Source organism: Anguilla anguilla, chromosome 1, assembly GCF_013347855.1.
Source record: "Anguilla anguilla isolate fAngAng1 chromosome 1, fAngAng1.pri, whole genome shotgun sequence".
Lineage (NCBI taxonomy): Eukaryota > Metazoa > Chordata > Actinopteri > Anguilliformes > Anguillidae > Anguilla > Anguilla anguilla.
This window is the reverse complement of record NC_049201.1, coordinates 22,352,302-22,376,963: the sequence shown is the minus strand read 5'-3', so window position 1 is coordinate 22,376,963 and position 24,662 is coordinate 22,352,302. Positions and strand designations below refer to the sequence as shown.

The window sequence follows — 24,662 nt, the reverse complement described above, 5'->3', positions numbered from 1 at the left end:
TAGCCCCTACACACAGCAGGAGTTCTGTCTTGTTTCTCGTTTCGAACCCTTTGCCCTGGGCGAGGCAGAACTGTCACTCACACAAGTTGTCCCCACTTCAAACCCAGAGGAGATTGCAGGTCAAGGTTTTCAAGCATGTCTTCGCAGGAGGTGCTGTGGTTTTAAGTGCAACTCTCAGTGGAACGTAAGATATACATGGCAACTGATTGACTCTTGAAATTCCAATAATAGAGTAATTCAGTCCCTATTTAAACTATTTAAATGTTTCCTTACAGTGCAGTAAATTCCCCACTGCTCGCACCAGTGGAACCAGAGCTGTAAGAACGGAATCAGTATTCAGAACAAAGTGGACAAGGAGGTTTTTTTAGTATTGTTATTTTTTCCTTTTAGGAGTGGTAGCTTATCTTCTGCCGATGCCCAGCAGGAGAAGATTAAACTTTAAAAATGTTCACATTTTACCCTTTCAGTAACAAATGTATATTCCAATTTGATGTCGCAGACCACTGCAATTTGAGTTTTGGAAAAATATTTTTTTTGGGCCTGCATGACTGAGTGCACGCTGTCTGGATTTTTGAATGTTAAGGCCAGACCACTGTGTTTAACTGGAAGGCCCGCTGAGTCCTATATCCTCAAGCACATGTTACAAAGTGCCTTTCGTGTCTGTCCTGGGGCTCTGTATCTGGACAAGCGCGCTGAAAATAACCTGCTCTCGGCGAGGTCCTCTACGCTAAAAGAGTCGGCACCATTACCCCACGCACGATGGCTCGTCATTCTGAACCTGGCTGAAATAGAATGTCTTCTTATAGTAGGCCCAGTGATTCAGCAGTAATCTGTAGTGGAAAACAACACTACTTTCCCCATCCTTTTCAAGGAAAGGGAAAGGGCTTCTGTGTGGAGTTGTCACATGCGTGCGTGTGTGTGTGTGTGTGTGTGTTTATGTTTGTGTGTGTGCCTGCACGCGTTTTATTGCTTGTTTGTTGTAAACAGCGCAGAAAAACGATGGCTCAATCCGCTGTCTTGCTCAATGCGATTCTCTATTTTCAGATACACGGTTGCCTAATTTGATGTCTGTACTCAACGTCCCCTTTTCTCTTGAAATAAATTCTTAGAAGACACCAGGTAGGCTGGCGTGATCTCGCTATTGATGGAGTATAGGGAAAAACTATATGGGGTAAACATGCCGGGGGTGTCTTCAATGAAGCAACCTGGTGCCAAATTATTACATCAGTTGTTGTGGACTTGGTTTACACACGTAGGCCATGTGTGAAACACATACTCATTGCAAGGACATCCTATGCCAGGAGATGCAGTCATCTAGATGAGCGTGGACGAGTATGTGTTTGTGTGTTTCTATTTCTGTTTCTGTGTTTGTGGTATTGGGGCAGTGATGCTCTGACTAGACAGGCACTGGGCGAATGTTCAGCCTGTTCAGCTGCTGGAGGTTAATCACTCTGTTACCATAGACACAGAAATGTTCTATGTAAAATCAATTCTGATAGATTGATTTGAATTATAATAGAATCAGGCCTGGTTCTAGACCACACTGATAGAGGGGGCTATGAAATATTTTTATTTTTATTATTGGTTTGGGGTGGGTGGTGGTGGTGGGCAGGGGCGGGACTGGGGGGCTTGGGGTCGCTTACCTTGAATGAAAAAATAAATCGTACCTTCCATAGGTAAGGTCTCCTATTTGATTTTGTCGCAGTATTTATGAAACCCTTATTGATCGTTATGCAGCAGTCTTTGAGTGTTTACTTAGTATTACATTTCTGTTGACATTAATAATGGTCCAACAAAAACTGATAACGTGTGGTTTTTGCTTTTCGAGTGCTCTTGTTTGCCTGCTTTAGCTTCGGATTTAATAAAAATTAGTTAGGATTTGAAATGTTTAGAATGTTTAGGGCCAGTATAGAGGTGGGTGTGGGCTAATATATAGGCAATCAAAGCTGAAGTGAACACAGTGATGAGAGACTGCCCAACCCAGAGTACACGTTTACAGCAAGACCATTCTTCCTATCAGAATACTCTAACCTGCCACCCCTCTTTAAAGGGCATTTTTATCTAGACAGAGTTAACATCCATTACACTTTTTTGTTCTATTCTTTTCAAGTGCTGCTGAGAATATAATGTTTGCCACCACCACCTGTTCAGTTAGCGCCAGGAGAAATGGAATTTCAGTTGAATGTCTTGAATTTGTAATGCTTAAATTTAATGTAATGGGTTGAAATTGAAGTCAAAAGTCATTGTTGCATTTGATTTGATCGTTGCTGATAAAAAGATCTTAATCCCCCTGTATCATGAGGAAGGGCTACTGATTTGGACAACTACACTGAGTAAAACCCGGAACCCTCCCAAATCTGTAACGGAAGTAATTGGACTGAAGTAAAAAAGAGCAGTTCGGGGTTTTGGTCATCCAAACAACTACAAAAAGGCAGCTGTGATTGGTGGCCACTCTTTTTTTTAAACAATTAAACCCGCATGAGCACCCTGTGGGTATTACATATTACTAGATGGCGTGCCACAAGGAAGGCTGGGTGGTCAATAACAGAAAGGGAAGAGAGCCTGGAGGACCAAGCTCCCCTCCTGTTAAAAATGTGGCCATTTATTATCATCCCTCCAGAGAAAACTCGCCCGAGCTTTCGATCGGTCCGTTTGCTTGCATTGGGTTGAGGAGATTCTATTGATTCAGCATATTAATTCCTATGTTAAAATGTCACAATTTCAAGCTCGAGGCAGCAAATTATGAGGCTGCAAAAACAGTGTCTGCAAGAGTCTGAATATCTTTCCAAGCCACCGTATATACGTAACACGCTCTGCTCATAAGAATCCTGTTTTTTGAATGTAATGTTATTATGATGGTAATTCACAAGTATTTGTTTACTGATTTTACTATTTAAACTATTTTTAAAAAATGTGTATGCTCAGGGTGAGCCTGGCTAAATCCAGTATTTTTTTTTTTATATCATTCATCTAGTTGGGCTTTATTTTCCCGGTAGTTATTTAAGTTTAAGCTCATTCCTATTTCCCGATGGTGATCTAGAGGAAGAAGGAATTTTAAAAATTTCAGAGTGATTTCACTGTATGATTAAGTGTTCATGCAGGCATGAGAACTGCCCCCTCCCCCCCTACTGAACGTGTGCAATGGATTCCAGTCCTCCCACCGGGGTGAATTTTGGCACCAGTTAGTTGCTGCAAAACATGGGTGGACTGTACATCTGGGCTATCAGCAGGGAAATTAATGTTGGCCTGCTGGGTTCCACAGATTAAACCACCAATGGGAAACACAGTGGCCTGGAGGTGTACTAGCAGTAGTGATGAGAGGTGACATAGACACCGACATATTGTTAATCTTTGCTATAAAATAATACACAATACCTAGAAAGTATAGAAGTATAGTATAGAAACTATAGAAAGGACACGACCTGGGTACACTGAAGATGTCAACGGATAATGATAGAGGGTTCTGGGGTTATAATAATACAAAATGAACAAATTATAAAAAGTCCAATGCATTTCTTCTAGGAAGGTGCCTTAAAATAAAGGATTTTTATTTTGTGTGCCTAATAGAAGAGTGCACTGTTTTTTATTCACTGTGTTGAAAGTAAAATGTAAGTTTCAAAATAACAGCATCTGTGGGCTAATTTAAATAATTAATTAATTTGCTTAGCAGAACCCTTTATCTGGGGCAGTGTTTCTCAACCCTGGTCCTGGGGACCCACTACCCTGCATGTTTTAGATGTTTCCCTGCTCCACCACCACTGATTCAAATGAATGGGTCGTTATCAGGCTTCTGCAGAGCTTGATGACGACCCATTCATTTGAATCAGGTGTGTTGGAGCAGGGAAACATCTAAAACATGCAGGGCAGTGGGTCCCCAGGTCCAGAGTTGAGAAACACTGATCTAGGGTGTCTTACAATTCTTATCTATACAGCTGTATATTTTCTGAGATGGATCAGCTTGAATGCCTAGCTCAACATTACAGCCCCACTGTCCCACCTGGGGTTCAAATATACATGCTTTTGGTTATGGGTTGTATTTTTTAAAGCATTACACCACACAGCTACCTGATGACAACAGAAACAGCTACCACATTCCACGGTGTCCAAGGCAATAATATAATCTTGTGTGATCCAGAATGAGAGTAGACCAGTTTGACCTCCCCACTCCCTCATTACTGACCATTAAAGGTGGAGTCAGCTGCATGTATATCACCATGAAAGTGAACCCAGACCTCTCCTCTTTTCTTCTGTGAGTGACACTTGCCTTCACATTGGAGTACTATAACTGAGGTGCGGACACAAGGGAAAACAAACACTAGGCAGGAAACTCCCAAGACTGAGCAGTAAAGGAGAGAGCAACTCACAGTAAATACATAGTCAAACAGGGAAAAGGTATGAACAATAATCACGTAATTGGTGCTAGAGCAAACACTAGATTAGTACTTTGCTGCCCTCTGGTGGCGAACAGGAATGGTTGACTAGTACACAGGGACCACTGCCGTCTGGTTTTGTTTTTTCCTTTCACAGTTTCCAGTTTTCTGTTGTTAGCCAAATTTAGGAAGAAAGGACCCGGTGGTATGTGAAGAATTTGCTCTGAGGTGCTTCAGAACAGACAGAAGACAATGAGTTTTAGTGTGTGGTGCAGCCTGATGTCCTGTTCATGTCAAAGCCCCTTCAGAAATGTGTGTCTTCCAGGTTCCTTCCAAGGAATCCCTGTCTCCTTCAGGAGATCCTCTTTGTTACTACACCAGTAATATGGAACTCAAACATGGAGCTGGACCTTAAGGTCATGTAACTCTTTATAAGAGAAGGTATGTCCCTTTAAATGTAGGTATGTGTACAGATATAGTGTAACTACTTTTTACCGCTGTGGTTCATTTGCAATAATTATACAGTATTTTTAAATGACACTTTCCTTTAGAGGAATCTTGTAATCACTTTCACATGCCTTTTAAAAAAAATAATGAGGTATCATGTTTTTTATTTGAATGTTATTTAATTTAAACATTATCTCATAAATATTTATTAACATCATCACAAACACTTGACATTACTTTAAAAATGGCATGAAAACAATGGTGACAGAGATCAACAGAGTTAATTATAGTTTTAATCAATTGTAATTGTATTTTCCTGCCAGTACCAGCATGTGTCATGGAAATTAAGTCATTATATTTATAAATAACTCTTTCCAATTAAATGGAATTAGATTGAATTTCTTTCAACACACAAAATGACCAACCTGAATTAGACAACATTATCTACATTATATTTTTATAAGCCTTGGATCCCCCATGCTATAAAACCTCCTGAAAGGTTATTGATTTTTGGTGAACTCGTCCTCAGCCTTAATTAAGCCTTAATTCCACAGCCTTCACATACCTCACAGTTGGACTCCTCCAGGGTGACATCACAGACAGCATGGTAGGTTGGTAGCACATTAAACATGTACAATTTCTTCCCAATACAGGACACTTTGAATGAGAAAAGAACAGTGAATGACCAACATCATTTTAATTCGTTTTTGCCTCAAGTTGCTTGTTGCATTTCTCCCTCTCCCCAGAATGGTCCTTCAAATTATCTACAAGTTCAATATTCATTAAGTTTGGATTTTTCAGAGATGCTAAAGCCTTGTGATGTTTCACATAGTTCTGTACTCTCATTAATGGGACTTTCCCTGTTCTTTGTCAAAACTATTGGTCATGGACTTCAATGAGTAAGTCATGGATGCTGTGCATTTTGGTGAAAACAGTTTTCATTGATATCCGCTCGGGGCTTTGTAAACATTGTAACGGGTGGCCAGGTTTTCACTGCAGGGAGGTAAGGTTTCCTGAACAATCAAGTGAACCTTTTCCCAGATAGACTCACACTGTGCAAAAACACATTACCTGCTTATGCTCACAGGTTGTGCATGTTTCTTGGAGCTACTTGCATGCTTTGACTATTTTTTAAAAGAATTCATTAAATCAACGATATGCAGCATTTGTATCTTTACATTTACAATTTGTATCCGGCCTCACTTACATCTGCATTTCTATGCAACATATATATAATTTCTGGACAAATTTGATGTGTGTAGTATTTTATGATTGTGGTCTGAATACTATAAATTTGTCCAAGTCCAATTTGAATCACAGCTGAAATCTGGTTTCTTAGTTGAATCAGTATATGTATATGGCTCTATGCTGGGCCTTACAAGGCATAATCACTGATTTCTGGTACATTTTTCAGAAAACAGTATATCTATATCAGTTGCCTAGGCACTGTATATTGTTTGTGTCCCTGGGGGAGGGGGGGGGGGGGTGGCAATAAGGCAAGGTAATAAGAGAATTGTAAATTTCAAGGTTCCATATAAAAATAGCTTATTATCAGTGACTCAAATAAAAACTTCGTTTGAACTTTACACGGTAAGCCTCCTGAGACATGTTTTGAGAAACACTGTTCTGCAGTGCTCTTATAGAGCACTGTAGAACACCGCATTTAACTTCAGAAATAAATGAAATCATACATGTTTGGGAACATTCAGTCATTTTTAGTCATTTAGCTATCAGTGCATGATGCTATACTGCAGTCACATGAATTTAAGATTGTTTTGGGATCAAAGATTTTATCTGAAAACAACCAATCATGATAGCACTGTTGTGGTAGAAAAAGGGGGTGTCAAACTCCCGCAATGCCAAACAGTACTTGAGATTCTGTATTTTGCCTTTCACTTCAAGTTCAAGTTGAATGTTCTACTTCTGCTGTATACGCAGAAAATATTGGGATGGGATAGATGTCTACATCTAATTGGACCAATTAAATCAGGTCAATTGATTGGAACTACAGAAATTGGATTTGACATCTAGAAGTGGAATTAAATCACATCCCTGTGGAGAGAGGACGGATGTCTTTTAAATGCTAATTGGTAATAGTTCCTGACTGCTCACCCCTGCCCAATAATTCTATAGCATGCAGTCTTTTAAAGCAGATGGTTGAAATTTCTCAAAACACCAGTACATTTTCTCATTGCGACAAAATGAGAAAGATCTTTTTAAAAAATAAAATAAAAAACAGTTATGAGGCAATTCTCGATTTAACAGAATCAGTTGGTGCCAAAGACCTCCTCCTACAATGAAAAAATTCAAATGTTTCTATTAAGAAATATAATTTTTATGTAAAGTTCAATCCCTAAAATAAACAATCACATTTTTTTTTTGCTTCAGATACTACCTTAGAATATGATTTATAGTAGTTGATTCTGACACAAACTGCTGTTTCTATAGCCCATTTTAAAGTGTTTTTATTTTTTTATTTTATTTTGAAAGACCAGAATACCACACTGCACATGACAGGTAGAAGTAAAAGGACAAGAAAATCTGGGTGATTTTCTATCAGATAATTTGCTATCAGTGCATTCCTTCATTTAACACAAGGAAGTGTCTTCAAGAAACCCATAAAATGTGGAAGGCTAAACATGCTAACTAGCAACATTGACCAGAAAGCAAAACACATTTGCCTACCAGCAACCAAAACAACACACATGTAAGCCAGAAATTTAGCTGAGTTCTCACTTGCATTCATTGATTCCTCACACAACTTTCTGATGAGGCGTCCAGCAAAACCACTGGCTTTTAACACAGTACTCCACCTCATGGTCTGATATGAATTCATGTGTATTGACTAACTGGAGACAGGGCCTCACATAGGAATGCATAACTGGCTATAGTGTTGTCCCGGGAGGGAGGGTTTTAGCTGACACGGTATCATCCACCTTATCACACAATAGTGACTACACTGGCCTTCCAGGTATCTGCTTGTGCCAGCTGTGTAAAATATAAGCAGTCCCCTGCCTCACTGTTTGCACAATTCAGCTAGAGGACTGCATTTTCCTGAATTTAAAACGCGACGACTCAGTATTTGCACAATTTAGGGCAACAGAAATGAAAAGGCAAACGGCTGACTACACACACTTCAGAGGACTAAATCTTCCTGAATTTAAACGTGATTACCATTCCCAATTGGGAAAATAAGAAAATTGAGATAGAAAGTTGTTCAAAAGAAATAACTGAAGCAGCTTGCAAACGGGAACATCCTGTCCATTCTTCAATTGCTCAAGCTCTTTGCACAGTTCTTCCACAACAGAGAAAAGCAGGATTCTGGATTTTCTGAAATGACTCCTTCGACGAGAAAGCAGAAAACAAATTGCAAATGTAAATAACACAGTGGTCTCGCGTCTGACCTGTCCTTAGTGGATTTTATTTTTATTTATATTAGAGGTATTTTTAAAAAGCACATTTTCTTTAGGCTTAAGAAGTATCTTGGAGTTAAGGCTTTATAGAAAATTGTGAAGTATTTCTGTGTAATATACCTGGTTCCATCTTGTCGAGAACTGTCTTTGTGCGTGTGCGTCTGCGGCTCCACCCTCTGAGATCCCTGCGCCTCACGTCACGGGGCTCCGTCAGTGCCACAACTCCTCTCCTGCAGCCATGATGGTAGGTGTTATCCACAAATACAGCAGATCAGATTTATCCTTTTTTTGCTACCATTAGGTATTATTACACACATTAAGCTTGCTCGACATTAAAAGTTTATATTAACGTGTGATTTTCGCGTATGTTTTTCTTTTTACTAGCAAGAAGGGTTGGACGATGGTCCCGATTTCCTCTCGGAAGAGGACAGAGGAGTAAGTTTTTTTTCTATTTGTTTCTCTCTAGCCTGTTCGTATGGTATGGTAACTGCTTCACTTTTCTTTCTGTATTGTGACGAATCTGTTTTTTCAAGTGCCCAAGTATCCAAGTATCTAAAGCCGCTGATGGCTAGCTAGCTAAATATTCGGATTGATGACTGGTCAGAGCAAGCTAGCTAGCTAGCTAGCTAGCTAGCAACATTAGCTATTCAGCTTGTCAGTCAGTTGACTTCTTACTGGAATCAACATACATGTCTATTATGTTATGCTCTTGGCTTGTTCATCTGATTGCATTGTGACTATTCTTGTTTCACATGCATCGGTCAACCCGGTTGTCGTTAGATCACTAAATGACTGAAGTAGTTGAATATTTTTCCCATCTGTTTTAAAGTTAAGGGCCCTGTCATTGGGTCCAGCACCCGTCACTCTAGCTGGCTAATGTTATCTACTCACCTAATCCTATTTATGCATTTTGCTTTTACTATTTTGGTTAAACGGAAACAAATGGCTTGTCTCTAACCAGCCGCCTGAACTCAACGTTAACTTCATACTTCTGCTGCATGTATCTAGAGCGCTATCAACTTCAAAGTCAAAGCGCTTTGAACAGCAAACAACACTGCCATTCGTTGCCGCCGAGACGGAGTCCTTACACAAAAAATGAATGGCATATTTAGAGGACGATGTTTGTAGTGTGATCGAGTGTTTTCTTCTTGTCGTTCTGTATTATTAATTTCAAAATAAGAAAATGTATCGTTGCATTGTACTTAACATTTTTGAATCCGTACACACAATATCAGCTCGGACTGTGGCACATCAAAGCAGTTTTGGTTTCATATATATCATAGCTAAGTAGGTTTTCGTGCTGATGCGGCCAGATGTGGGAGACTAGATAAACTGAAGAAGAATAACCTTTTGGCAGTCGCACTCTGCCACTTGACAGTCCTGCCCATTGGAAAAAGCAACGACCTGTTGAAAGATGAAAAGCCCAGTGTGTTCCTCTTTTTTCCCTCAGTACTGGAACCACACCAATTAATGTTGGGAGGTTAGGTAGCCTAATATTTTCCTCTTGTCTGTTGGGCTGTAGCAGTTTACTTGCACAGCTCATAGTTTAATGGTTTTAGAATGTTTTGAATGACCCTGATTATCAATGTCAAAGTAAAATTTACACAAATTCACTCATACTTGCTTGTCTGAATAGTCTAACTAACATTCATATTAGGTTGCTTGGTTAAACATTATACCAGAACAACATCTAAGTTCCAATTTGTATTTCCATAGTTGCAAAAGGAACTTTACCCCAAGGCAGTGGAAAATGAATGCACATTTATTTATTTTGACAATGAACTCACTACTATGTGTGTTGTATCATGATGCCTACCAGACAAGATAACTTAAGTTTCCATACTATGGTATGCTGAGGAACTTGTTGCCTAACCACTCAACTGTCCTCTGATGCAAATGCAAAATAAAATAATCTTAGAACCCAAGTCTTAATTTTAAGTTTAAATTGAAATTTTGAGGGAATATATTATAAATTGCTCTTGATAAGAGTATCTGCTAAGTAAATGTAATGAGAATTGCTTGTAGAGGCTCTATAATTTCCCAGTTGAATCATGACTTGGTTTGTGGATTTGTTTAGCTATTTGGCAAATAGTCCATCATGGGAAGATGCATTAAGTGCGTGTTACAGTGTTGGACTTGTGAGAAAACCATGGTGGCATGCTTCATGTCTCTCTCTCAGGATTGCTGTAGTTGTTTTTATAATAACTTTTAACGTCGTAGGACAGCTGTTGATTACTTATGACTCGCTTGTGTGTGTGACGGTTTAACCTGGAATCACAAACGTTCCTCAGCCTAGGGCGGTCAACGTGGACTTGCAAACTGACGCTACACTACAAGTGGACATTTCGGATGCTCTGAGCGAGAGGGACAAGGTCAAGTTCACCGTTCACACCAAGGTCAGCCTCCTCCCTTTTCCTGCGAATGACGGTGTTGCTAGCTTTCCGTGTAGCTATCTAATGTTATCATTTCTGAATCGCATCCCAATGTGTTGCAGTATACTGCAATAGTGACAAAACTTGCATTCTACATTTGAGGGTTTGCTTGCTGGCATTGAGAATGTTTTGTCTCATGCTCCCAGAGACTGGTTCTCTTTCAGTTCCGTAGTTATGCCCTTCCCTCGTCTGTTTAGGCACCAGGTCTCATTTAGGCTGGAGTCCTCTTCATGACCAGGCCATGCCTGTGTGGGCTGGAGATGAGGTCTGAAGGGAGTACTTCCTCTGTAAGCATTGCTAGGCCCTTACCTGTATCCTCTGTTCTTTCTCCACCCCTAGAGCACGCTGCCAAACTTCAAGCAGAACGAGTTCTCGGTGGTGCGACAGCATGAGGAGTTTATCTGGCTCCACGATTCCTTCGTGGAGAACGAGGAGTATGCTGGGTACATCGTAAGTATGCTTGGTGCAGCAGCATAGCAGTTCATCCCCTTGGTCGGGGTAGAACGCACCCCAGACAGCCACGAGTTTGAATCCCGTTTGATGCCGTTTCCTCTTTTAAGATATTTCTTAATTTCTCTAGTAAAAACCCAGTCATGTAAACCGACCTGTTCTTACGGGTTTTACTTTTGTATTTATTTTACCTGTATCCCAGACGGTATGCTAACTAGGCACACATTTGCCATTTTATCTGGTTTTATATGCCAGTATTTACTTAAGCAAAATTAAACAGTGCAAAATCTTTAAAGTGAAAATGTGCCATTGTCGGTCACTCTGGGTTTGTTCATTTATGGATGAGTAAACTGATCAGCTATACAAATGAACCCCCCCCCCCCCCCACACACTCACACACGCGCACACACAACAAAAATGGTTTAAGTGGACCTTTAAATGACTGTTGGGTAAACTGGTTCTGTACAGTCTGCACAGCTATGCATATATGCATTTTGTGGGGATGTGAATATAAGGAAGTTGGTGAATACAGTGCATTTCAGTTCCATAAGGACAACGCTCAATACCTGTTTCATTTTCCACGAACAAATCATGAAATGAAGAGCCTGTCAGTGAAATGTTTCTTCTCTCTCCAGCTAGTGACATCACTGGTGTTCAGTCCAGCCCTTAAAAGCTTATTTTAAGTTTCACTGTCCCATGTGTACTGGGGCTATCCACTGATGCTTCATGCAGCTGATGACAGTGACAGGCTGTATCGCTATAAAATGCTATATCACATCCCTGAAGCTCTGAACACTGGACAAAGTGTTTCCCCCTTCCTGTTTACACCTCTCATTTGTTTGATGAACGAGGATTGGCTAATGTGGAGACCTCAGTTATCCATTTGGACTGATTGCTCTCTCTTCCAAACAGTGTAGCCCATTGTATCACGCAATCTTTGTGGTGGTTTGAACCACACATGCCAGAGATGGTGGTGCATAGATATAGTGCTAGATTACCTTACTAGTGAAGGGTTTACAAAAAAGCAGTTAATGATTTATGAGGCATTCTTTTGTGGTGGTGCATTCGAGATGATTTTAAAGTTGTTTTTCGTTGCACTTCATATCCGTTTTCAAAACGAGTCCTTTTATGTGGCACAAATGAAACATTTTTCTCGAAGGCAGAAAGTCTTAATATGAGGGGCATGGGTTTGTGTTCATGAAACCATTTTTTCTCATTAGCCAAAGTAGCTTGCTTCAGCATAAACAATGCATTTGACAGGGAGTGCCAACAGCTTCGAGCGAGGGACATGAGTTATGGGCCCTGTGGTGAAGCAGCCTTGAAGTTAATGGAAAAAATCTGATTTCTCTAATGAATGGGGAGGGCAGGCAATAATGTGCCCGTCTGAGATTTTATCTGGATCAGATCCAGTTGTGTCTGGGCCTTTCCTCCTAGAAAATCAGATATGCCTTCTATGCTACACGCGTCTGTGTCTTGCGTTCATGCATAATCTGCGCTAGGTTTATGCTACTCCAACTTTTTTCTTTCCTTTTTTTTTTTTCTTTTTTCCCATTTTCTCACAAGTTAAGTGTTCACCAAGCATATGTAATTATGTCATTAGTGACCTGCCCAATTATTGTGCGCGCTCGTCTTACCAGGGGTGGAGTTGCTGGATGTAATTGACCCTGCTACACCTAATTACACTGTCAGTGTTATTACAGTGTCGGCTTTAGCCTGACGTGGAGGGAGGCATGCGGAATGCACCGATGCACGGTTCTGCTTGGTAGTTATGCCCGAGTTGGAACTGGGGCATAGGAATGCTCTTACGCTTTTCACTTAACTGCTGTAGTTTTCACGTGGTGGTCTTCAGTAGGCCAGCAATTTAATCAATCAATCAGCTACTGTACTTAATCATTAGATCAGACAATTAGTGTAATTGTCTTTAATTTAGTTCCCTTCTGAATGGGGTTGTTACTGTCTCATGCAAAACCCAATGTAGAAATGTTACTTAAATAGTATTTTCAAATCATCCTGTTTGAAAATATTACGATTTCTTTTCTTTCAATCAGGAAGAACATACAACCACTATTTCTATATAGACAGAACTTGGGGAACAATTCATGATATGCCCATGAGTTTCTACAACTTACAGCCTACAGTAGCGCTTACCACCTAGCACAGTTATGACCAATGGGCTTTACTGCTGTGGTTTTCACAGCCTCAGCATGAATGTTGGTCATACGTGGCGCTAACGCTAACTTATGCACCGCGCCCAGGCTTGTGTTCCAGCATGGTCCCAGATCAGTGAACAGCAGGTAATAATGTTGAGCGATCTGCCGATTTGCTGTCCTTGGGTCAGCAGGGTTTAAGGGGGTAGCATTGCATGCATTAGAGTGAGGATTCTGTGAGGTCAACCTGTTTGACCTCCCCTGTTCTCTCCCGGTTATGACTCAAACTAGATTAGCCTGCATCTGATTCCTGTATCTGCTTACAGTTGTTGTGCTGCACAGCAGGAGTCTGGATCAAATTTGGCAGCAAATTGAATTTGTGTGTGCTCTGTCTCTTTTTTTAACGTGACCTTGAGTTCTTTCAGTCTGCTATATGTGGTTTTTGTGCAATATCAAGGAGCTTTTTAATATAGCCTGTTTAGGATGCGTTCAAGACAAGAGGTGTACTTCATCACACCCAACGAGATTGAGATACAAGCCATTTTGATTTTATTCCGTAATTTCTGTATTCTTCAGTTGTTTGCAGTCAGGTATCATTTGGTTGGACAGCTTTTTAAATATTTTTGAATGATGTATTGCTTTCACATCAAAGGCCACAGGTGGACTTTTTGATCTGAAATTGGACATGATATTTGAATAGTTAAAGTAGCAGCTCATTTTATACGGAATGTGAATATGAAAATTACTGCAGTTATTTCAGTGGTATTTTATTTCAAGTGCTCTCATTGTAGAATTTTCATCTGGTACAAAATGGCAGTAAATGTTTTATTTAAAAAAAAAAACTTGGTAATGGGATACAGGAAATTACCATTTAGTAATGACAGGTGCAACTTAAAAAAAATAGGCATCCATAATTGAGCTCAACAGTGGTAAAGGGAGAGTGAGATTCTATTACCTTCTACCTTGTGCTTGTCAGACACTGAAGAATATGAATCATAATACGCCCGATAAATGAATTGTAAATGAAGTTTTGCATTCCAATTACTGCATGACAACACTAGCGTGAGCTCATACATTAACTAAATATTTGTATACATGGTGTCAACATCCAAGGCTACTCTACAGATTGTTAGCAGGACAGGTAGGCGTGCAAACTGAGGGAATGTACACAATCTCATTTGTTGTATTGGAACTCTCAAGTCATACATTTTCCGGGGCTAGCCTCAGACTCATTTATATAATTACAAATGAGAGTAAAGTCAATGTTTCATTAAAGGAAGAGGCTTTGGTTTTCATCATTTACCAGTGTAGACTGTTTGGCAAAGTGTGCTTGGTCTGTAATGGCCTTCTGGCAGGGCACTGGTTTCTTTGTGGGAGAGTATGTAAATGGGCTTCTGGCATGTAGAGAGCTCCTGGACCAAAGAGCAGTTGCTGGGAATGAGTAGCAGAAATTATGTAATTGAGACTTCCTGTGATTGACAGTGTTTACATTCTTTTTTCCTGGTTTTCAGATTCCCCCTGCGCCACCCAGACCCGATTTCGATGCTTCAAGGGAGAAACTGCAGAAGCTGGGAGAAGGGGAGGGCTCTATGACCAAGGAAGAATTCACCAAAATGAAACAGGAACTAGAGGCGTGAGTGACCGGAGGCACCCTCTATATGAACACAATGTTACTCGTCCCAGTCTTAGCGTCAGCCCAACCTGTTTAATAGCCCCCCGCCTCAAGCTGGGAGTTGCAGAAGGATATACATCAACCCATCATCTCTCTCTCTCTCTCCCCCTCTATCTCTTTCTCTCTCTCAGCGAATACCTGGCCATCTTCAAGAAAACCGTGGCAATGCATGAAGTATTTCTGTGTCGTGTGGCAGCTCACCCTGTTCTCAGGAAGGACTTGAATTTTCACGTGTTCTTAGAGTACAACCAAGATGTAAGTGCACCTGACGGCAAAGCCGGTTTGTTTGGCTGGGTTTCAGGCTGCTCACAGCTGCGGCTGTCTCTTAGCAAGCTGGAAACTGTTTGTGCTTGCCGGTTTGTATATTTCACATAACTACCCGAGTGTCTCTTCTGTGCATCCATTTCAGTGGAGAATAACTGCCTGTTGCTAATGCTTACCGCTTCACACCCTGACTTCAGTACCAAGGGGTGATGTTCGCTGGGTTTAAAAAATAAGTGCCGTTCAGCTGTGAACAGTCGTTTCCGTAACTTTCCTGCTGCTGTGCCTATGAATCAGTATTTCAGTCTCGGTTTGATTTTTTTATTGAATTAGTCGGTGATTTCTACGCTGCTTGGGCAGGCTACATTTAGAACTCAGGCACAGGCTCGACATGCAGCGCAACGATTACGGCTGTGAAACTGATTTGGCTTAGGAGACATTTTTCTTCCTTCTAAACACCATATTATGGTGCCATTTCTCAGTTTTTAAACGAGTAGAGAAAAAGAGTAAAACTCCTAGTGTACCAATGTTACCATTTCAGCTTTACTTACGGGTAAAGAAAGCCAAAACACGCATCAGAGTGGGCAAATCGCCTTGTGTGCAAACAGGCTTGGAGAAAGGTGAAATCTAAGTTTATCTTTTGGTGGAAGGACTGTAAACTTGTCGAAAGGTTTAATATAAAATGTTACTATGTTGAATTGGAATCTTTGCCCATGGAAAAAGCATAGTTGATGTAATTAATTTTTTGTGTAAGAAACGGCAAAAGGTTTCCGCTGCAGTGACTTTCTGGCTCTAGAGGCAGAACTGAAGTTCTCCAGCAGAGTAGTAGCAGCTATTGTGATCGCAACCTTTTCAGTTCCAATATTTACTGTCACTATCAATGTTTTCTTCTCTATAATTGTAAAATATCTAATGCTAGAAATAATAATACTGTTGTAATTTTCGTGTTGCATTTCATGTATGTACATTGCTGTTTTTTTCATTCACCCGAGCGATCGTAGCATCACGGATCCCAGTCTAAGGTGGGGTTGGGCTAACATTTCCTCAATCTTGTCCTCGGCAGTTGAGCGTGCGGGGTAAAAACAAGAAGGAGAAGCTTGAGGACTTTTTCAAGAATGTGGTGAAGTCTGCAGACGGTGTGCTGGTGGCAGGAGTGAAGGTGAGGGGGGAGGGGAGGGGAGGGGAGGGGGAGAGCGGAGCGGAGGGAAGGGAAGGGAAGGGGGGGAAGGGCTTCGGCTTCCAGGGTCAGGGGCAAAGCCTCTCTCGTGATTATGTCATGTGACTGGCTGCTGCATTCTCCACTCTGAAGGGAAGTCTCATCTGGTGGGTTCTGAAGACCCTCGCAGAGTAGACTTCTCCAAGATAATTTACAAGTTAATTGACTTGAATTCATTTAGTTAAGTTATGCTCCCCAGCCCCCTTTCTCCCAAGTAATGCTCATGCTATAACGCTCATCGCAGCCTCTGCTGCTGATTCAGGAGAGCACAGACAGCCATGTTCTCTCCTCCAAAGCACACGGTGTCGCTGCCACTTCTTTTCTGGGTTTGATCCCCGACTGTGGGGCTCATCCATGCACTGGAACAGCCAGCAGCCTTCATTACACCTTCATTTTACAATATTTTGTTGGACAATCTGAGGGGAAATTACAAAATACTTAAGTTTGTTTTTGAAAACTGAATCATTAAATCACTGGTAAATTTAGCAAGTAGGACTATACATCTTTATTATACTACTGGTGCTGCACTCGCTTTTGAAGTCTTGTTTGTCTTGACCATTTTTTTTATGGATTTCAGGATGTAGATGATTTCTTTGAACACGAGAAGACATTCCTATTAGAATACCATAACCGTGTAAAAGATGCGTCTGCCAAATCTGATAGAATGATCCGGTCTCACAAAAGTAAGTCCCATTTTTACCCGAACGCTGCCCCTGACTGACTTCATGCCTCTCTGACACGCAGTATCAGAAATGTTTTTAGCCGATTTTTCTTTCTGTTAAAATGAAAACATGCAACTGTTGTTTAATGGCACAATTGTTCTACAAACCTTGCAACTGAACTGTGGTTCATATAGTTACATTCATTTAAACATGGCAATATATAGTATCATGTTTTACTGTGGAAGGAAGTTCTTCCTGTGTCTGTCTGTGCTGAGCTGTGCATTTTATGTCTGTTTTTTTTTTCTTCACTTTGCCTTATTTTGCTGGCAAATGATGAAATGGGTGAGTTGGCTTTTCATTGGTCAATAGGGTTATGTTCTGAGCCCTTCAGGAAATGAGTTCCTCCCAGCTATTTGTTGATGGCTATTAACTTAAAGAACCCATACCCTGTGGGCGGGGCTGACCTTTGGGGTCTTCTTAGGGAAACATTGATGCAATAAATTAAACACTGCAAGGTAGAGAGACGTGTGTTACTTTCTTTATGCCAACTTGCCTGAATACTGCAATCTGTACGCATTGTTCCTCAAGAACTTGAATCCGCAAAATTATAATCTGTTTCCACGACAGTAAAACATGATACTGTGTATGGCCAGAAAGAGTGCTGCAGATATTTGCTTATTTTACTCTGTATCAGTTGTTAAATCTATTCTTCAATTTTTAAATATTCTTTTCAGGGAAGAAATGTGTCTGTATGCGCGCGCGTGTGTGTCTATAAGATAAATGCTAATAAATAAGAAGCTGGTAAATGTGTAAAATAATTTTTTTTTGAATAGTCATTGTATATTAATCATGGCTCTTTTCAGACGATACAGTAAAACTGTCTGGTTCCAGTCTGGTTATATTTGTAAATATTGAAATAACGGACAATTAAAAGCTGTCCTCGTACAATTGAGTAAACGCACGCACATCTATGTGTATGGGAATATTTTCATGCATATGAATATTTCCTCTGAGGACGGTGCTTGACGTGGCTGCTTCGAATCCCAGGACCTGATGTCCCCTCTCCTTTTTAGGTGCTGCAGATGATGTCAATAGAATCGCGTCCACTCTGTACACGTTAGGGACGCAGGACTCGACAGACGTCTGCAAGTACGTGACCCCCGGGGTTCCGTGTGCCCTTGGCTTTGGGTCTTCAGCGATGCCGGGCCTGTCCGTTTGGGCCGGTGGACCGTTGCGGTCTCCGCCTCCTTTGTCTTCGGAGGAGATCAGGCAGCGTGTGACTGGCCTTCTTTTGCCTCCGTTTGTCTTACGATCCACTGTCACGCACGGGTGACCACGCTAGATTAGCCACTGGCACTTCTGAAGCAAGATTTAATTCCGCTAAATCGCCTCGGTGCACCTTTTTGATGCAACAGATGTTTGTGCTTTTGGTGATGAATAGAATAACTGATAATGAGGAAGGATACAGATGTGCGACCATGTTCATGCGGTGAATGTTTATTAACAGCTGACATCACCGACATTTTGTCAGGGAAGATGTTATATTGCATGGTACTTTTAGGTGATAGCTATGCATATTTTTATTTTAATATTACTGCTTTTACGTAATATCCTTAATAACTTATATAAATAACAGTGAGTCATTTTCAATAATAGAACCTTTCTTCATAGTTCATGAAGATGGCCATTGTTAAACATTTTCAGGTCTTAAGGATTTGGGGTTGATCGCATTGTTCTGTCAGACCCACTGTGAAATGTGCTCTCACAAACTAAAGTCTCTGTCTCTTCCAGATTTTTCTTGAAAGTGTCTGAACTTTTTGAAAAAACACGGGTAAATACCTCTTCCCTTCTGCTTTATTCTTTACACGACTATTAAATATGCTGAAGTAGTTGTTGTTTGGTGTGCATTTTAAAAGTCCTGCAGCCACCTGAGCTTTATTCCACAAACTGGCTGCATCGCAGTGGCCTAACAGGCCTGAATTCAGTAGATGGGTTGTGCTGCTGAATTGTTTTTTGTGGTGAAGCAATTGATATTAATGAGGAGTGGAAGTACTGTACCTTGAATAGTTTTTTTTTGTACATTGACCTGTACAGAAAATCGAGGCACGTGTGGCTGCAGACGAAGACCTGAAACTTGCTGACTTGTTGAAGTATTACCTCAGGGAGTCTCAAGCAGCAAAGGTGAGTGCCCCATTTAATGACCGGAGTCACCCTTTGCTTGGACGTATTATAATTTATCTGTTTTCATGTAAGCCATTTCCACAACAAACTGGTGCCTGCCCGCGGCAGATGGGTTTCCCCTCTGAGTCTGGTCCTGCTATCAGTCAGGGAGTTTTTCCTTGCCACTGTTGTTCTTGGCTTACTCTTTGGGGGCCAGTTGCTGCTTTGTGACAAAGCTCCTTTGTTAAAAGCGCTATACAAATAAAAATTGATTGATTGATTGATACGTAACTTGTCCATGAAACAAGTTGCCAGTGATCACCCAGCATTGTCCCAATACTTTGTGCAAATGTGCATTTCTTGGCAGCTCTCAATGCTGCATGTTTGTTCTAGCAACACGTTCGCTAAAGATTAGAATGAAATGAAATCTGAAATATTTGTGTGTCAGAATAAAATATTTTGGTGTGCTTTTAGTTCTCTAGTTATGTGTAATGTGTTCATTATCGTTAATCATCTTTGATACACATTAAGCATATTAAATTAAACCAATTATTCTAATCAAATATGGCGTGAAAGAATAAAAAAAACATGTGTGGGAAAAAGAGGCTTATGTGTATTAACCCAATTCTGACACTTGAATTTTCAACGTTTTTTAGACATTGAAATTCAATTTTAAATGGTCCCAGCTATAGCCTATCTGAGACCTATTAGATGCCTTTTTAGAAATCTGGACGATTAACCTGAGCTTGGACATAAGGCAAGTTTAAACTTGCTCTTTTGGTTCTTGAGAATGGGACTTCAACTTTTAAATTCATTTTCAATGAAGTTGCACACTGTACTAAAACTTGGGTAAATAAAACAAAAAAGAAGCTTACAAAAATAATTTCTTGACTTCTTACATAATAAAGTGCAGAAACTGAAAAGGAATGTAGATTTTTCTGTTTCATAAGCTTAATATCAAAAAGGCTTTTTCATAATAAGGACTGTATTGAACATGGACCCAGTTGTCCCCAAATATCTTAAGTGTTATCCTAAATCTTAAGAGTTTTAATACTTACTGCTGAAATGTTATTTTGGGTTGAATGGGTGTGCATGGAGACTTTGCACTGATGAGGAAGTGTACCTGATGAGCAACATGCTGCACAGTATGTTGCTGTTGAATGTATCTCAAACGAATCATCTGCAACTGAAAGTCACTGATTATGCAGACCAACAATTTTAACGTTTTTGCACTGTTTCTTGGAATGCCAGTCTAATTTTCAATGCTTCGCATGATTGGTTCATAAAACGCTGTGCTAGAATTGACCTTTTTTGTGTAGGCTACAGGTAGCCTATGGTAATCAATGGGGTGGCATTTTGAACATTACTCATTTCCTTGAGTTCCCGCAGAGTAGGCATTGGCATCTCCATTGTGGTTGTGTTTGCTGTTTTGTGAAAACTCCATACAGGTTTTCACTCTCATGTTCTGGTAATGACCTTTTGGAAGTCTGTTGTGAATGTACTTTCATAGTTCCTGGGTTTTGAACGTGCTTGTCTGTTTGCTCTTTTATGTTTGGGTTTTGAAAAGGGCGACACTGAGGCTGTTCACAGCCAGTTGTGCAACATTGAATAACTGGCTGGGGTTGTGCACGTTTTTTGTTGTGCTTATTCACAATGTGTAGAGGAATACCTCCTAACTAGTCCCAGCTTACCAACATTTAAGTCCATTTCTTAAGGTATAAAATATTTGGAAATTGCATGACTACGAATGGCTTTAATATCTGCAAATGCTTCCTCTGGCACCCTCCCAATAAATAAAAATAACAATTTGCCTTTGATTCTCTGTGTTCTCACTGTTGCTCATTGAGCGTTGAATCAGACTGTGATGGCGACGTTGTGCGTCTTTTCACAGGATCTCTTGTACAGAAGAGGGAGGGCACTAGTCGATTACGAAAATGCAAACAAAGCGCTGGACAAGGCCAGAGCCAAGAACAAGGACGTCCTTCAAGCAGAAACCAGCCAGCAGGTCTGCTGCCAGAAGTTTGAGAAGATTTCCGAATCGGCGAAGCAAGGTACTTTTCCAGTTTTCTTTCATTTCTGCTGTTCTGGTTGCATTTTCCATATTTGGTGATCAGCATAAAGGTCAGAGCTCTCACTCTCCCCGTAGTTATAGTGCTAGGTGTGAAGGTACCTTTAAGGGTACATTTAGGTAAATTATGAATGGATACTGTAAAAATCTGTCATTTTTTCTGGATAAGGGACTTCGAGATGATGCCAAGTCAGCGAATGATGATAATAATAAGTGAATAAAAAAAGGCTGATATTTTAATTGTATACCCTGGAACGACCATTAACTTGTCAGCCCAATATCTGCCAAGTAAATGGATTGTTCAGTATGAAAAAGACAAAATGATGTCCTTTAGTCTGACAGTGGTTCAGAGATGAAAAGTGACAGGATAGCATGTGCTGCAGTGTTTAGAGTCTTTATCCAGCATTGGGTGGAGTGTGTGATGGTACTTTTGATTTTTTTTTGACAAGCTTGACATGATGCAGATGGCCATCTATGTTTACCTTGCCTCAAGCTCCCATAGTTCATTGTGAAGTCATTGTCAATGGTGGCTTTTAGATGTTGGTGAAGTTCTTGATGGGAATTGTATTAATAACTGGAAGACCAGTTTTAAGGCTTTAAAAGTATAACATCAATTTATAACTTACAAAAACAGATCAAGCTATATCTCATATTGATTGTTTCATCAATAACCATAAGTTACAACATTCAGATTTAACAAAGTGCTATTCATTCTTGCTATAAATGGGTCATTAGTTTTGCCCAGGGCAACATATATTGTGGCTTACTTTTTGTACAACTGGATATTTTAATGAGTCTTTAAGATTATAATGGCTCTGGGTCATTGGAATATGGTAAGCGGATGTAACATATTCCTTTAGAATGACCCTTCATTCTTGTCCCGCCTCTATTTAGAACTCATAGATTTTAAGACGAGACGGGTAGCTGCTTTCCGGAAGAACCTGGTGGAACTGGCAGAACTGGAACTCAAACATGCCAAGGTAATTGCCCCAAGGGTCAAGAGGACCAAAAAACAACACACTTTGCAGTGAAAAATCTGAAAATGAGCAAACATTACTATATAGTGGTTTGTATATATAGGTTTGTAAGAAGGTTATTATAAGAATAATCATGGTCATAGTGGTCATTGTTTGTGATAATGGTAATTAATGGAAAATGCACACATTTCTTGTCTCCTTTACAGTGAACAGGAATATTGGTTCATTTTGCTTTAGGATATGTATCCACTGTACCTCAGGCTGTTGAAACCAGACACATATTTGCTTGGTAGTCTGCTCGACTTTATACTTGTGCAGTTAATATCTGCAGGGGCACGTAGAAGAGTTGTAGGGGACACTCGCATTAAAGGTAAATCAGTATATGAAAATGACAGCTGGTACAAAGGAATATGGTTTAAAAGATTTTTTGTTCAAGAAGGATGTGGAGATTCCTGCTGTTGGAATTATATTGAGATGACTGATCTGAAAAACCTCCCCATTCTTTATTTATTTATTTATTTATTTATTTATTTATTTTTTTTAATTTTTTTTTTTAAATCTCATCTCGTATCCAGGGTAATCTACAGCTGTTGCAGAGCTGTCTCGGGGTCCTCAAAGGAGACACATAAGCCCAGGGCCGGTGGTCCACTGTAAAGGGCTTCCCCCCTTCCTCACCCAGTTTCGGTCTAATTTCGGTTTCTGGAAAGATGAGAGCCTTTCCGGGGTCCGTTCGTCCGCAGGATGTCCTCAGCTGCCAGCCTCACTGATGCCGAACCCTTCCACCGCCCCCCTAAAAGCAAGGAAGTCCACCGTGGAATGTCTCCCAAAGTCCACACAGCACAAAAATAAAAACCCTATATCTTCATTTAATCACGTCAGATTTAATCATTAACAATCATCTTTTTCCATGGAAACTGCACTGTAAATAATACTGTCATTCTGTCCCCAGTTTTCTTTTTTGCTTGGTGTAACCGTTGAAGTCAATAGTTTCAGTAATCCTCTCTGTGATGCTGCTCACTACTGTCGTTCCAGTTGAGCTGATTGTTACTATTATTAAAGTGTATTGTCACTAAAAGCCTTGTATATGTTGTATTAGTTTTTACTATACCGCTAACAAACATCTTAATCTGATTAAATTTTTTTTTTTAATAAGTCGGTAATTTCACACATTCTGAAGTACGACTTCTGTGATCTTTTTCATTCCAGATAAAAGAAATGCTTCAGTATGTTTGCCTTAAAATGTAGAATAAACCTGTTAAGTATTGTTAAATCATAGTTTGATTTCCCCCCCCCCCCCCCACCCACTTTTTTTAAAGTGCTCTGTATATGATTTTTTTTTCCACACTGTGTGACCAAAGCTTCCATTAATTCAAATGGAGGATTGCAGCAACAACAGTAATAATGGAAATGATGACAAGAATGATTATGAAAATAATAAACTATAATGTTTAACTTGGAATGACGAACAAATTTTATTTACTATTGAGAAAGGAAAGGCTTCCCTCGGCATCATCTATGAACCCTAATCCTGTTTATCTTCTGTTTCTTGTAACATTTTGCACATATCATCCAGCCATGACAGAAAACATGGAAGAAACTTTACACCTGCTTTGCATCATGTACCTTCCTTTGACATGTTTGTAATCACGTTTGTTTTTCCCCCCGTGAGTCAAATAAATTTTTATTTTCTTGGCTGCTGAAGGTTGAATAAAGTAAAACTGACTGGCCTTAATTCTGTTGTGTATTTCTACCGAGATGAGGCAGTCATGGTTATAAATACACTGAGTGTTTTCTTTGTCATTACTGATTAACAGGAGTCTTCATCTTGGAACATTACAGTTAACATACAATTCTTACAATATCCCATTTTAATTCATATATGTAGCAGGTTTTTTGGGTATGCTACCTATCTTAAGTACCTTCACTTAAATGCGAAAAGTAACGAGAGGAAAATTTGCCCCTATAATGACAATTTTCTTCCCAGAATGGTCTTTCACTCGTCTCACCAACAGGATGCTCCTGTTAGTTTTTGTTCCCGTAAAATATGCTATGATCGGGAAATCTATATGTCCCTTTTTAATCATATTATTTATTTTAGAAAACCTAGTTTATTGCATACTGCCACGTTATTTCTGTATATTATATTGTCTGGGAGTGTAATTGGGCAGACGGGTCATTTCATTAAAAGTTCAACAGTGGAATAGTTGTCCTCCAGTAATGGTACTGTATCCTAATAGTGAGACTTTTCTATTGCTGTCATTTTTTGGAAGCTGAACACCTTGGATGAAACGTGTCTGTAATCGCACATTTCTTTGGAAATGTTTTGGAGTTTCAGTATATGCCCCCATCCACTTCCTTTGATTTGTGGAAAAAAGTAGAAAAGTACT

The 24,662-nt window shown here is 40.0% G+C and overlaps 1 protein-coding gene and 1 long non-coding RNA gene across 3 annotated transcripts; one reads left to right on the top strand and one right to left on the bottom strand.

Annotated features, from left to right (window-relative positions):
• Positions 1-7,266: 7,266 nt before the first annotated feature.
• LOC118210584 lies at positions 7,267-8,456 on the bottom strand. The gene is made up of 2 exons (XR_004761881.1): positions 8,351-8,456; positions 7,267-8,159 (listed from the first exon to the last, which is right to left on the bottom strand). It is a non-coding gene; the product is annotated as an uncharacterized LOC118210584 (long non-coding RNA).
• snx6 (sorting nexin 6) lies at positions 8,396-24,007 on the top strand. Of its 2 annotated transcripts, none has more exons than XM_035386867.1 (14): positions 8,396-8,474; positions 8,615-8,665; positions 10,522-10,626; positions 11,002-11,112; positions 14,771-14,892; positions 15,063-15,186; positions 16,256-16,351; positions 16,986-17,091; positions 18,153-18,219; positions 18,862-18,901; positions 19,165-19,251; positions 21,122-21,281; positions 22,193-22,278; positions 22,851-24,007. In XM_035386867.1, the coding sequence occupies exons 1-14, from the start codon at positions 8,469-8,471 to the stop codon at positions 22,902-22,904; spliced, it is 1,215 nt and encodes a 404-aa protein (XP_035242758.1). In that variant the 5' UTR covers positions 8,396-8,468; the 3' UTR covers positions 22,905-24,007. The 2 variants fall into 2 exon arrangements, with proteins under 2 accessions (XP_035242758.1, XP_035242749.1); XM_035386858.1 differs by having other exon boundaries at positions 18,144-18,219.
• Positions 24,008-24,662: the final 655 nt, after the last annotated feature.

Coding starts and splice junctions, on each gene's coding strand:
- snx6 (XM_035386858.1), top strand. Junction 15,187..16,255: donor TCTTAGAGTACAACCAAGAT/GTAAGTGCACCT, acceptor TGTCCTCGGCAG/TTGAGCGTGCGGGGTAAAAA. Junction 17,092..18,143: donor AATGATCCGGTCTCACAAAA/GTAAGTCCCATT, acceptor TCTCCTTTTTAG/GTGCTGCAGATGATGTCAAT.